General features: G+C 39.9%; 1 protein-coding gene across 1 annotated transcript in view; it reads left to right on the top strand.

Annotated features, from left to right (window-relative positions):
* Window positions 1-16,067, top strand: part of CFAP20DC (CFAP20 domain containing) — a 2,639,303-nt gene that overhangs the window by 566,500 nt on the left and 2,056,736 nt on the right. Inside the window, exon 5 of the mRNA XM_044076355.1 lies at window positions 15,138-15,210. Coding sequence (XP_043932290.1) covers window positions 15,138-15,210 — 73 coding nt within the window. The remainder of the gene's footprint in view (window positions 1-15,137; window positions 15,211-16,067) is intronic.

Below are 16,067 nucleotides of genomic sequence, written 5' to 3' on the forward strand. Positions count from 1 at the left end.
GTGAGTCATACACAAATATATATATCTACATATAGCTGTCTACATTTACAGATATATATCTGTCCATATGTCCATGCATGTTTGGCTCATATTTTGGCCTGTACCTCATTCTCTTGGTAATTGACATGGATGATCACAGCACTGAAGTCAGTAACTAGTGCCGACACTTTTGTGTTTCAGACTTCATCTCCTTCTACATATGTGTTCTAATACATATAACTGTGTAACTAGCAACATTTTAAGTGTATTAGAGCATTAGTTGACATATATCCCTATTTGTACCCACAGTGTGGCATACTTTGTCCAGACTTCTTGCATTAACAGGTTGTGTGGTATGATACTAATACATTTCCTGTACTGTTGACTGATTGTGCTGGATGATATGTTTGTGAAAACATAAGAATGTTCTTCGTGTTTCACTGTTGCAGTCATTACATTTGGGTAATCTGCTGGCAGATTGCCCTCAGTCGGCCTGAATAACAAAGTCTTGGGTCCTGCATCGGTTGCTGTCTCCTCTTCCATGACGTCAGGTCATCAGGGGTATAAAACAGCAGCCGATGCCATTTTATTCAGTCTTTCTTGCCGTGCAGTGCCCGAAGCAGAAGCAGTTCGCAAGTGCTGGTTGGCCGACTCCTGAAATTTTCACATTCGAGTTTCAGAACCGAAGTCTTCAACTAAAGTTAAGTACCCCCTTGGGGAAACTTTTTCTTGCTCCTTACTGATGTCAGTAAAAGATAATAATTGCATTACTTGTGGGAAGGAAATACCTCATAAGGATTTTCATTTGTACTGTATTCCTTGCCTAAGCCCAGATCATAACATGCCTTGCTGTCAGTTTTGTGCTAGATTTAACCAATGCACTATTAAGCGTCAGTATATTTTTGCTTCTAAATATTTTGGATCCAGATTTAATTACCCTGAAATGTCGTCGGTTAGCAATCCGACTACCGGAGTTCACAAAAAAACGCAAAGAAAAAGACAGAGACAGACCGTCGAGGTCCAAAACTGATGACGGAACTTCTCCTAAGCCAGTCTCTGGTTCGCCGGTAATCAGTGAGATGCTTTTGCAGCCCCTGATACCCACTACTTTTGAGTCAGGCCTCTACCGAGACCCATGCGGAGTCCGGTATGCCGCGAGATTCTCAGAGTATTGAAACCACAGAGTCTCTCCCTTGGATGGGTCCGGAGCCGCTGAGCAGGCACCGGCTTCTGAGGGTGTTTTTAAGCCTCAACATTTTTATATAAAACCGACGCCAGCCTCAAAAACAAGATCAAAAACATCTTCTATGTCTAAAAAACCAACACATGAGCCACGTGCTCAGGGCCTTATGCCTAAAAAACAGATGATCAAAATGGCTTGAGAACTTAATTACCTTGATCAGGGGTTTCCAACCCCCCACCCCCCTGCTAAGAGGCCTAGGCAAGACACTGATTATGAATCTTCAGATCAGATTTCCATTTCTTCTGATTCCTCTTCTGATCAGGAATTTTCTATTCCTCCCTGTGAGGATTCTGATGCAGAAGAATCCATCCCATCTGCATCTCCTCCTGAGGATTATTCTTTTGGAGAAACCTTGCAAACTTTAAGGGAACATTTTCACTGGGCGAGTCAGGATTTCTCTGAATCAAAAAAGAGGCTTAGGGGTTTCCTTTTTCTTCCTCAGCATAGGCCTTTGGCAATACCTCCTGTATTAGATATTGTTGATGATGTGTTTTTGGAATCAAGCATGGCTCCTGATTCCCTACCTCCAGCTCCTAGTAAGCCAGACAGTTATTACAGGGTTCCTGACTCCCACAAATTTCTATTCAAAAATCCTGTATCTGATCCTGAGACTATCTCACAGGGTCACAAAGGTGTAAAGGCCTTTACAGGCAAAAATCCTACCTCCTCTGATAGAGATTCCAGGGTGCTGGATAGATGGGGAAAGAAAGTTTATACGTCTGCAACCTTGGCAATTAGGGCCTTAAACTGCCAGTTTCATATGCTTAAATATCAATAGCATGTTATGGGCTTATTGGAACAGAAAATGATGTTGATTTCTGATTGTGTGGAAAATAAAGAATTACAGGAATTATTGCATTCAGCAGAACAGGTTGGAAAGCATACTTTACAATGTGGTTTTTATTCCTTGGAGGCCTCTTGCAGGGTCGCAGTTACTGGATCTGTGATTAGAAGGCATGCCTGGCTCAAGGAGCAAAATCTGCCTGATCATGTTAAAGCTAAATTGTTGGATGCCCCCTTGCAACATGATACTCTGTTTAGTAATAAGGCAGAAGAGGTTTTAAAGAAAATGAAAGACAAAGCTAAATCTATGCAAACTGTAAAAAATTTCTTACAAGTGCAGCCACCCAGGTTCAGTAGGCACTGGCCTACTAACAATTGGTCCTTCCCTGTGTCCAACAGAGCCTCTCAAGGCAAATTCAGATGCTCAAACATCTCTAGACACCAATCACATGGTTCTTACAGGTCAAAGCAATGGGGTGCTTCCACCTCCAAATCTGGAGGAAACAAAGCACAACCTTACAGTAAACAGTCTCAATGACTTTCCTCTACCTTCACCAAGTACTTATCTTTTGGCAGCCCCCTTGGGGGAAAATTAGCACTTCATGCTCAAAATTGGCAGTTAATTACCCAGGACAAGTGGGTATTGAACACAGTATCCCAGGGGTACATATTTAATTTCCATACTTTGCCAATTCCAAACAGTGAGCCAGATCTGCCACAGAATCAATGGGCAGAGGCTCAGAAACAAGTTATGTCCCTCTTGGATATGGGGGCTATTCAACCAGTACCAGAAAAGGAAAAAGGACAAGGTTTTTATTCAAGACTTTTCCTGGTACCCAGAAAAGACAATGCCTGGCGTCCAATCCTGGACTTATCGATTTTGAATACGTTCCTGGACATTCCAAAATTCAAAATGCTGACTTTACAACAGCTACTGCCTGCGCTGGGCAGGAATGCTTGGTTAGTGACTCTAGACTTAAAAAGAGGCATACCTGCATATCCCAATAAGGGAATCGTGCAGAAGATACCTCCTCTTCAAGGCAGGTTTTTCACATTACCAATTCTCTGCACTGCCCTTTGGCTTATCTACTGCACCCAAAGTCTTTACAAAGTGCCTGGCACCAGTAATTGCATTCTGCAGACAAAGAAGCATTCAAATTCATCCTTATTTGGCAGACTGTCTCGTTCAAGCAGAGGACAAGGACACTCTTCTTCAACATCTGGCATTTGTAAAAAGGCTTCTAACATGCCTAGGGTACACAATAAATGAAAAGAAATCCCAACTGGTACCCTCTCAAATAATTACATTCCTGGGTGCAAGCTTGAATACAACTGCCCAGATGGCTTACCTTACGCCAGACAAACAAAGGCAACTGACAACATACTTCAAACAAATGGCAACAAAAACTCAGTTATCTGCAAGACAAATTCTGCAGACCTTGGGGTTCATGGTATCCTGCATTCTACTAATTCCATATGCGAGACTGCATATGAGGAAACTTCAATGGTACGTAAAAAGATTATAGAGTCAACATTGTCACAGTTTGGAAACAATGATTCCTCTCATTCCCTACCTACAACTGGAGTTTCTTTGGTGGGCAGAGACATATCACCAAAACAAGGGACTGTCATTCACTCTACCCCCTGCCACCCAAACCCTAAGTACAGATGCATCAGACTGTGCTTGGGTGGCCCACCTGGCATGGAGATGCATTCATGGCAAATGGAGCCCAAAACAAATGCATCTGCATATCAACCAGAAAGAGATGCTAGCTGTTCAGAATGCTCTGACAGCCTTCAAGGACTTACTTCATCCAGGACAACTACTCATAAAGACAGACAACACCATGGTTATGTGGTACATAAACAAGCAGGGGGGTACACATTCCTACCCCCTTTGCAGACTAGCCATGGCATTGTGGAACACAGCTTTGACTTACCAAATACATCTTCAAGCTCAATTCCTGCCAGGAAAACAAAATACTCTGGCAGACGACCTAAGCAGAAATCTTATGGACCCACATGAGTGGAAACTGGATCCACAAATCTTCAGCATGTTAACACAGAAATGGGGGAGCCCAGACATAGATCTATTTGCCTCCCCCAAAATTATCAACTGGACAAATTCTGCACAAGGACTTATCACAGACAAGCATGGAAAGTGGATGCCCTAGCCTTCAGTTGGAAAAACCTATCAGTCTTTGACTTTCCCCCTCTGCCTCTTCTCTCCAAGGTCTTACTAAAGGTCAGACAGGAAAAAACAAAAATGATCCTAATTGCACCGGACTGGCCTCGCCAGCACTGGTACCCAATTCTAAGTAATATGTCTCAACTCCCTCCTTGGTACTTGCCTCAAATACCTCATCTACTGTCTCAGCAGAACAATCAAATTCTGCACACTCAGCTCCAAACTCTGAACCTTGCAGCATGGCTGATCATTTAATTATTCAAACAACACCTCTCAGTAAATCTGTGATGGATATCATTTTGGAAGCCAGAAGGCCTAGTACTAGAAAATCTTATGCTGATAAATGGAAAAGATTCTGTGCTTGGAACCAAGCAAAGGAACGGACACAGCAAAGCCAAATATCCCTCAGATTTTGCAATATTTGACTGAGATGCTTGACAGGACCCTATCTTTTTCTTCAATAAAAATCCATGCCTCTGCCATCTCGGCTCATTACAACATGGAGCCTCCCCTCTTTTCTCATCCTCTACTTAAACAGTATATTAGAGAGGCCAAAAATTTAAGGCCTCATAGAACATCACCAACTCCTACATGAGACCTCAATTTTGTGCTGGAAAAACTCACCCTGCTTCCTTTTGAACCAGCAGCTACAGCGGATATAAAATTCTTATCTTGGAAAACAGCTTTCCTCTTGGCAATCACTTCAGCAAGAAGGGTTTCAGAACTACCGGCTCTCATGGCTGTGGAGCCTTTTATTACATTTTACCCGGACAGGGTGTCCGTCAGGACCAATCCTTCCTTTATGCCTAAGGTGGTATCCAGTGTGGCTCTTAACCAAACAATTCACCTGCCAACATTTTACCCAAATCCGCAGAACAAGGGGGAGTGGATTCTGCATTCATTGGATGTACACATCAACTATGATTCTACTTAAACAGGACCAAAAATCTAAGAAAGTCTGAGCAACTACTGGTGGCATTTGCTGTAGGATCAGAGGGGAAGGCTATGTCAAAGCAGACTATTTTTAAGTGGATAAGCCACTGCATTTGTTTCTGCTACTTGCACCATGGTAAACCTGTGCCCAAGGGGATCAGGTCACATTCCACCAGGGCTGCCTCTACCTCAGCAGCTTTTCTCAGCGGAGTACCAACCAAAGACATTCTAGAAGCTGTTACTTGGAGCTCTGTTCATACCTTCACAAAGCATTATCATTTGCTTCTCTTCTCCAAATCCAGGGCAGGCTTTGCCACTGCAGTTCTGCAGGACCTTATAGCCGCTCCTAATGCTATTTATTTCCATCCTCCCATCCATAGCTTTGGGATTCTACCCAAATGTAATGACTGCAACAGTGAAACGCAAAGAACATAGTACAACTGTGTACACTTACCTTAAATGTAGATGTTCGAGTGTATTCACTGTTGCAGTCCAGGTTACCCACCCGCCATCCCCTTTTCTATAACTTCTCTTTCCTTCACTATATTCTAAAGCCTTTGTGGTGTATTTGCTTTTAGATGAAGGTAACGTTTATGTTGCTATAAGTGCATTTATATATATATATTGCTGTTTATTTATATATATATTTTTCTGCTCCCCATTTGGGGGCACCTGACATCTGGGGCAAGAAAAACTGAGTAAAATGGCGTTGGTTGCATGTTTTATACCCCTGATGACTTGACGTCATGGAAGAGTAGACAGCAACCGATGCAGAACCCAAGACTTTGTTATTCAGGCCAACTGAGGACAACCTGCCAGCAAATTACCCAAATGTAATGACTGCAACAGTGAATACACTCGAACATCTACATTTATGGTAAGTGTACACAACTGCCTTTATGTATATTTGGCATGGTTTAGTGGTAAGTCACTTTGTGTAAGGAGTGCAGGGTCCTGGGTTCGAGCCTTGGAGAGGTAGTTTATTTTGTTGCTGGGCAGAACAAGTGATGCTGGATACAGAGTGATTAAGGCACTTTTAAGTAGTTTTAAGCGGGTCTGCGCGGGTCTGCGTGAGTTTGCGCGATGGTAAGCACTGCCAACCTCTGCTTATGTTTTCTTACAGTCAGTTAGCTTCGGAATTGCTCAACCTGTGTAGGCATAGCTTACCCCCACGCAAACCCGTGCAAACCCACTTATTGCTGCTTAAAAGTGCTTACTGCCGCTTACCCCTGCGCTAATTTCTTTAAAAGAAAGAAAAAGGGGTTGATAGGAAAGTGGTGAAAAAAGGGGCACAAAGAGAGAAAGACAGTGGGGAAAATAGCTAGGCATGTGCAGGAAGGGTATAGGAAAGGTCAGTAGCTGCCCATTTCTTCTAAAGCAACAGCTGTGAATGTACACTAAATTTGCAGGTACATTTGGACCCTCAAACCCCTAGGAGAGGGGTGAGGACAACATATATTCATTGTGATGCCAATTAGACCAGATTACATGTGTCCAGTGGACCCGTGTGCAAAATGGACAGCTATGTATGGGGCAAGATTTTTTTGTGGGAACAGATTGCCCTTTTTTTCAGGTGAGAGTGGGATGTTGGGGACTGGTAGTAGGTATATTTGGGGAGGTAGGTTGGGTAGGTTAACAGACAAGACAAACAAGACGCATACAGGGCCAGTATATGACACATGTGGGGGGAAAACACCTTGGACGGGGAGGGGTGTTTGGAAGTCGCAAGCTCATGAGCCCCCAACTGGAAACAGTGGGACTGAGGTCCCCACCCATGGACAGTCACCACTGCACCTTCATGGCCCCAAAGGTTGCTGTGCTGGAGGCTGTGTAGGAGGGGCAGGCTCACCCTCTAATTGTGCCACTTGGGCCTCAAGCTGGCATAGCCGGTCTCGATACTCCATATTGAGAGCTCCCTATGCACCATGGCCCAGACCTGTTGACGGGTGACAGGTTTACCTCTGCACCCGCTCCAAGGGGGGGTGAGCCCCATCCCCTGCAGTGTCTTCACCTGAAGGTGGTGCAGGGCCCATGGAGGAGGTGGTCCCAGGCTGGGCCCCAAATGTGCTGGTGCCAGGTGCCATGGCCAGCTGAGGTGGGACAGGTGGGTCTGCTGGGGCCAGCCTTCCCATACGATCTATGTTGTCACAGGTTTATGACAGATATGGGTTAGTAACAGTCAACAGCATTCAGGATTAGTTATAACAGCATGCATAGGTATTCCCATTAACCCATAACACCAGATTTAACACAGTTGCAGAGCAAGCAGAACCCATACATATATGGAACAACAGTGGCCATTACAAGAGCATGCAGGTTTCATTGATAGCAACAGGCCACCAATATGAGTGTATTTTAACATGGCACATGCATAGAAACACACATCACTAATTGAATTTTTTATACTATTACCTACTATTATATTTTGTATTTTAATGTTACCTGTCTCAATTACCTAAGTTATGTCACTATATTTGTTTATGTACCTCTGTTCTTTGGAGCTTTTCTCCCGTCTCTCACTGAAAAATGGACATATCCCAGTTGGACCAACCCGGTCAACAAATGTAAAATAAAATAAAATAAATAATAAATAAATAAATAAATAAATAAAAAATAGAAACAAATTTGAATATTTATTAACCATTAGGACATTTCTCCCAACAAAAGTTTGGAGTGTGCACATATCAGTGGGTTATTTTGCATATATGGTAGGGGTGAGAGAGAGAGTTCAATTAACTAATATATCCTTGTAATTTTCACAACATTCTTAGTTACTGCAGTGATCTTTCCCTTACATGTATTATTACACTATCCAATGGCCTTATATTGTACACTGGCATGTTTATAGATTATTATATACGTGACCTGTGTCTTATATACAGGCGTGACAAGATGCAGGTGTTAATGCAACATATGTTGAGAATTGCTGTCATACACTTTGAGTGAGGAGCTAGAATGACAGGTTTGTTTTCTTATACATTCTATGACTATGTACACGTTTGACTATCAATTATATGTCATTAACGGCTACCTACATTTCTTGGATCATCACACTGATTTGTCAGGGGGACGGGGTACCATGCTGATGATATGGGCCATTTATCTAGACATGCTGGACGGATTGGAACAGTTGTGGGTTATGAATATGCATACAACTTTCAATATGAACATTTTAGCAAATTCTGTACAGTTGGGTGTAATTATGCATACAGCTTTCTATCTGAAAATTGTAATAAAATCTGTACAGTTGTGTTGTATGATTATGCATACAACTTAGTAGCACTTCCAAGATTCAAACCCCTGCTGTGTGTGACAAAAAATTATAGCTAACATCACAGTACACTGTGCTATCAGGGAATTGATGTAAAGCTTTCTACTGTTTTCTATCTAAGTCTCCCTCACTTGTACAATATGACTGATCTCTTGGCACTTCCAACATTGTTATGCAGGACTTCATACACATTTTATCTGCATACCACAGTGTGGGTGACACTGCTTAAAATACAACAGTACTATTTATAGTATTCAACAGTTCGCCAGCATATGACAGAAGAGTAAACAGAAGCACTCCAGGGGTTATATCTTTATTCACAGACTATTACACATTTATTTCTACTGGTACAACACTTTCTAAGGCTCATATTTATTTGTTATGACAGTACATGCAGACTAATTACTAACCTTCCTCGCGATGTAGCCTTTGCAACCTAGCATCATGGGCTTGCTGGTTCGCAGCCCGCTCATCTGCAGCTGTCAGAGAAATACAGTAATATTTAGCCATACCTATCCATAGTACACACAAGCTAGGCAATTCTTAACTACTTAGTAGAATGAGTACTTAATTAGTACTGGGGAATTAGCTATCTGCCGAGACTCCTGGATCCACTGTTCCAGTACATCCCCCCTCCGCTGCTTCAGGTCAGCATGGTGGTGCCTGACCTGCTCACCAGTCTGGGGGATACCTATGGCACTGGTGAGGTCACAGGTGAGACTGCCGCAGGCCTCAGTTTTATACTGCAAGCCCTGGTACTGGCCCTGCAGTAGTCTCTCTTCATGGTGTTTTACCGGGAGCCATACCATGATTCTTGACTCCTGGATGCTCCAGCGCTGCGCTCTAAAACGTGTGCCTTCACCCACACCAGCCATTCTGCCTGCAGTAGGAAGCTACAACCAGTTATGAAATGTATTCTCGCCTGTGTGGTTTAAATACAGCCAATTACCTGCACTTTTCTGTGATTGGCCGGGATTGAAAAGGCTAAGCTATGGGCACACCTGCTTACCTAAGGTTGACAGTGCTTAAAGGGGTATACCGCTAGGCAGATTGGATTGGCTCCCCTACACATTGCTTACTCTTACTAAGTTGAGCTGTGCTGTGGTTAGCATTGCTTAATAGTTAATTAACACTATATTTGCCTTTTGGCAGTGATTTATTATTCATTACAGGTTCTAGATGTGTCTGGTATTCATGATTCTACACTTCTACTACTTCTACACTTTATTACAATAACACCTCACATCTATGCTTATTGCAGTACTCCACTTCACATATTTATGTTATGTAGCATGTTATACCACTTCACACTGTACATTCAGTTCACGTGTGGTTTGATTTTCCTGTGGTGAGGATTAGTTTGCTGATACCTCATTCATATCTATTGCTATGATGGCTTAGTGGTTAACTACTGTGACTGTAGTGTACAGGGTCCTGAGTTCGAGCCTTGCAGAGGCAGTTTATTTTGTTGCTGGGCAGAACATGGGCCGTTGGGTACAGAGTGATTAAGGCACTTTAAAGCAGTTGTAAGCAGGTTTGTGCAGGTTTACGCATCAGTGAGCACTGCTAACCTCTGGTTACAGTTTCTTACACTCAGTTAGCTTCTGCTTTGCTTAATCTGTGTAGGCAATGCTTACCATCACACAAACGCACTTAAACACGCTTACTAGTGCTTATATATGCTTACTACTGCATATTTGTGCTTAAACCTGCTTAAACCTGCTTACTAGTGCCTTATTCATTATGACACTAACACTTCACATGTGCATTTAATGCAGTACTCCAGTTCACATGTAAATGTTATTATGTAGGTTATACAGCAAAAAGATATAAAAATATGTTCATATACAGATTTTACACGGAAACTGATATGCGCTGCAGTGGGACTTGAACCAGGAATGCCTGTTTGTTAGGCGGATGCTCTAACCACTGCACTATTGATGTGCTGCTTCATTTGTATATATATTCCTTGTTATCCTCTTCAGCCTTTTCAGTAGCTTTAACCGTAGCTAAGCGATGGGCAAACCCACGCACCTACGGTTAGCTGTACTCAGGGTTTTAAAAAAAATAAATAAAAGGGTTTCTTTGTTTTATTTATATGTACTGTTGCTGTTGAACACATGGGGACTGTTGTTGGGCATATGTGGACACCTATGAGCGGTCTTGCTCATTTAGTTACAGTTTCTGCTGTTCTACTTTGTAGGGGTGTGTTTATTCTGCTCTCAGACATGCCCCCTGCAACTCATCCACACTCCATGTAGGATTAGGAGGTCAGGCAGCATGCCTTCATTAATATGCATGGCACGCTGCCGTCCTCCTCCTAAACTGCCGCTTCCATGCAGGACTAGATTAGTCCTGCATGGAAGATTAGTAAATCCGGTGGAATGTATTTTCATATGGCAGTACTTATTACTGGCAAGTATGGGGTGTAGCTATGGGCACCCCATGTGCCAATAGTTATTTGAACATAGTATTGGCACAATGGGAATTAGCGCATGTTTTGTGTGATAAGATCCCTTGGTCTACTAACATTATATACTATGGATGTTTTATGGATGACATTTTTATCCTTTGGAATGGGAATGAAGATGAGCTTAAGTCTTTTTCTGAATACCTTGAATCTACTACAGAGTTCTTGAAATTTATGCTTCAGTACTCAAGGAATGAGATAGATTTTCTTGACATATGCCTGCAGTTAGAACAAACCAGTAGAATAAATACGAATGTCCACAGGAAAAGCACTTGTAAGAACCATTTTCTGCATAGGAGTAGTATGCACCCTGGGTTTGTCCATAGAAACATCTATGAAAATCAACTTGTACGGATCTCCAGGCTATGCACGGATGAGCATATATTCCAGAAGGAATGCAGGCAACTAGAAGAGAATCTGTCTAATAGGGGATATAGTAGAGATGACTTGACTGCCAAAATCCACCCTGAAATTTTAAGATGAGCAAAAGGATATCCCTGCTTCTCCAAATGTAGTACTGGCAACGTGACATTGGATACAGCTCAAGTCACAAGGAACCTTGAAGGAACCAATTTAAATTGTATCCTTACCTTTAGTACAAACAACAAGAAGGTATGTGATGTCATCAGAAGGTTCTGGTCTATTTTGTCTGAGGATAATAGAATAAAAAACATCATAGAAAAATGACCAAGGCTCATATTCAAGAACAAGAAGAACATCAAAAGACTTCTCTGCAATAAAGATGGTTTTCCCAAGAAAAATGTTAATATTTTGAGACAAGGAACCCACAAATGCGGATGATGTAAAGCCTGTCAGTTTATAGATACTAGTAATATTTTCATCCATCCAACTACAAGCAATAGCTATGTATTTAATGTTAAAACAACCTGCAACAGTGAACATCTTGTATATCTAGCATGCTGCCACCTTTTCCCTTGTTTCTGCATAGGCAAAACTGACCAACGCTTGAAAGACAGGGTTTTACGCCACTTACAAGATATCCAACAAAAGGTTATCAAAAATGTGCTGGCATCTCATATTAGCTCAAATCCAACCCATTTAGCTTTAAAGCTATAGAATGTGTTCCCATAGGACATAGAGTTGGGGATATTCAAAACGATACTGAGATTCGTGAAATTGGGTGGATAAATAACATAAGAGCTAACCGCCCCCGGCTTAAATGTAATGGTTCCATTGAAACCTATTCTGAAACAGAAACACCTCTCCATTGGTTAATATTGGAGGCTTGTCTGCTTCCAAGAAAGTGATTGACATTTTGTGGTAGGAGAGACCGACATTGCAAGGAAATCACCTGATTGGTGAATATTTGTTTAAGGATATGGAATGAAACACAGGAAGTCACGGTCTGAAGAAGGCAAACTTTGTTGAAAGCGCTTATCGTTTGATACTTCATCTGTTTTTAAGCTTTCTAATAGTTTTAGTGAGTTTTAACTTCATTTATTAAAGTTGGAATGTTTTAATTGTGGTGGTGAACTCAGTACTTCTTTGCCTAGACTACAGAAGTCAGCACCCTTTCTATACTAAAAAGAACATAGTAAAAGGGCAGATTGTATGTGCATCAAGAATGTGTTCAGATATTTCCTTTTTCAAAACAGAGTTAGACAATATGATTACTATGTTCAAAGAAAGGGGATATCCAGAGAATTTATTTGATATTGGAAAAAATATATGGGTGAATGGGGTAACAAGTACAGTATATCTTTGTATGTTCAAAAGCACATTTCCGAATGTGCACATACATGAACTGTTTAGCCAAATTTCGTCACGCCGACTTCCCTAAACATTGAAATAATATCAAATTTCAACATTTACGATCACTCCACCAGTGGAACAAGTGCTACCATGGGTCAAAAAGGGGGTGAGATTTTTTTTAATTTGGCGCTGCAGTTTTCGCAATTTTGGAATTTCGCAGTTTGCAGTTCGCAGCAGCAGTTTTGAAGATGTGGCCGTCGAACATATGAGGATATACCAACAAGTACACCCCTTTTGTTGGGTGCTAATGAAGACAATTCAGTGACAACTACTCCTGTTGACTTTTCATTTCCAAATTTTTTGGTTTTACAATGCAGTGGGGATTCCACTACCTTGAGAGACATATTAACAAAAAATTGGGTAATGTTTACAAGTAGTGCTGAAACACTTTGACATTTTAGGTCAAAATCGTACTTTTGTGTATAAAGCAGGGCAGAATTTGAAAAACTATTTTGAACATCCCTCAAATGTGATTAGTAAAATGATTACTGGAACTAAAAAATGTGGGAGATGTAATTATTGTTGTTACATCTTACAAAACAAAACAATGTCTGTAGGTAATTCGGAACAGTGTATTAGGTTGGACACAGGAAATTGTGGCATTTCTGGTCTTGTATACATTGCAGCTTGCTCTAAATGTAATGATTTCTACATTGAGAAAACTGTTAGGAGTTTACGTAAATGTATATACAAGCACTTGTATGCCATAAAAACAAAGATGAGAACGATGCTTTATATAAGTGTACAAAATATTGTGGCTATGATTCAAAATTCATATTTGGCATTCTGGAAAAAGTTAAAAGGGAGGCTTTTGGGAGAATAGGGTAGAGGAATGTGAACTTAAATGGCAACTAAGGCTAAATGCAACAACTTTACCTGGTATTAATGAACATATATCTATCTTGCCTGTTTTATGATCTATTCAGTTACATGTTGCTGTTTCTTTAAGGAAACATTGAGTGAGTAAGTCACATGATGATTTTAAATGCTATTTAAATTATGGTTTTATTTTGTAAAATGGTTCTGAAGAAGTTCCTTTGGGGAACGAAAGCGCTTGACCATTTTTTATTTTTGAATTAAAGCGTTATTTATACTGTGACATCTTGTCTGGACCTTATTGGGAATTATCCACCTTGTTGGCTTGTTATTTGGTATAAATGTATTTTTCCTTCAAGTAGACACTGCTGTTTGGTTCTAAAGATGCAATCTGGCTAGCTACAGAGCAATTTTGTACCACAAGAAATGTTTCACCAACAAGGTTAATCTGTTATGCACGCTTCTTGAAATTGTATTAGTGAATAATGTTTTCATTTTTGAAAGTGAACATTTTCTGCAGAAAGTTGGCATAGCTGTAGGCACTGCCTGTGTCAGTATCTATGCCAACCTGGCACTGGTTCAATGGGAGAAAACATTTTTGTTGCACAATAATGCCTTTTCAGACTATATTATGTGGTATGTGCATTTCGTGGATGAGATGTTTTTGCTTTGGCAAGGCACTCAGTCAAAACTGGAGGAATTTGTGACCTACATGCATAGTACCACCAGTTTCCTTAGATTTACCTACAATTACTCCTCTGTAGAGATAGATTTCTTACATGTGAAGGTCAGTAAAACAGAACTTAATATCTTATGTACTAGTGTATTTAGGAATCCATCTAGGAAGAACACCTTTTTGCATAAAAATAGTACGCACCCTAGGCACGTTACACGCAATGTGTTGAAAGGCCAGGTTTATCGAATAATGAGGTTACATAATGATGACTCTCAACTACGTATAGTGCTTGACTCTCTTAAGAATAATTTCTTACACAGAGGTTGTAAGGGGAAATAAATTGATGCCTGTATCACCAATGCTTGGCAAGAAAGGGAAAGGAGATGTAAGGCCTATTATATTAATTCAGAGGCACCCCATATTCCACAGGCATTATCTGCTATGACTGATACTTTGAGGGTATCCTTACCTTATTTCAGTGACATTAATAATGACTGCAACATTATAAAAAAGAACTGGAATATTTTACATACGGTAGAAGAACTGAAGGGCGTCCTAGATATTACACCACAATTTACTTTTAAAAATAACAAGTCACTTAAGAAGCATTTGTGTTATAGATCACAGCATCACAATGAAACTGTTCAATCCAGCAGGAAGGGCACTTTTGCCTGTAGGTCTTGTGCAGGGTGTAAGCATATTCTTACAAGTTTAGTTTATATACATCCTTATGTGAGTCTTAAAATCGAGTTAGACTTTTATGCTGACTGCAAAACTACCAACATCATTTATTTTAGTAGCTGTCATATACTATGTGTGTATGGTTGTACAGGTATGAATCCATTTTGTATTCTGAGCCTTGTTTTTATATCTAATTGTTGATGCAGTATCTTTATGCGGCCTATTACACATTCTGTTACTTTAGCTTTAAAATCTGACTCACTTAAATGCTGCATTTTTAACTTTATACTGCTTGACTAGTAACATTAATTATTTTCATTACAGTTGGCCTGATCCAGCGATTTCTGGTCCTTCAGATTTATGTACCACTGGGGCAGGACTTCGCCACTGAATTGCAGTAAGATGGTCCATATTTTTCAGTATTTTATCTGCTGGCACTTGATCAGCTGTATCAGTTTCAGTGGAATTACAAACACTTCTGCACTTCCATGTCAAAGGTGTATCAGCTTAATTATTAAATTCATCTCACTTTTTGCCCTGCGCTCAGAATTTAGTAATATTTTGTATAGCATAGTACTGAAAAATAAGATACCAGTATAACTGACAGAGCATTTATGATCAGAATACTATGGAAAAGTTAATTGTTACTATATATATATATATATATATATATATATATTTATATATATATATATATATATATATATATATATATATATATATATATATATATATATATATATATATATATATATATATATATATATATATATATATATATATATATATATATATATATATATATATATATATATATATATATATATTTATATATTTATTTATATATATATATATATATATATATATATATATATATACTTCAGAAACTTGAAGCATATTTTCACTACACTGGCTATTTTCTTTTAATGCACCATTCATTTAAATTGTAACACAGCTTTTATTGTTTTCCAGGTCTTGTATAAAAGAGCAATGTTTTTCTCAGCTACACTAATTTTCTGTAGGGAAAACCCGAAAGACACAACAACAACTAATTTTCCGTAGGAACATTTTGTATGTAATATGGTCACTGGATTGAAATTATTTCCTGCTGTGTTGCAGCACTATGACAATGTAATCAGCATTTTGGTAGATTGAAGTACAAATTCTAAGACTGTTGGGTTTTGTTATTGATTTATTGCAGTTTATATATTTTTGTGCTGATTTTTTTTTTTTCATATGTGCCATCTTTGCATT

The sequence above is a fragment of the Protopterus annectens genome, chromosome 7.part0, assembly GCF_019279795.1.
Source record: "Protopterus annectens isolate FY-2018-M chromosome 7.part0, PAN1.0, whole genome shotgun sequence".
Taxonomy (NCBI): domain Eukaryota; kingdom Metazoa; phylum Chordata; order Ceratodontiformes; family Protopteridae; genus Protopterus; species Protopterus annectens.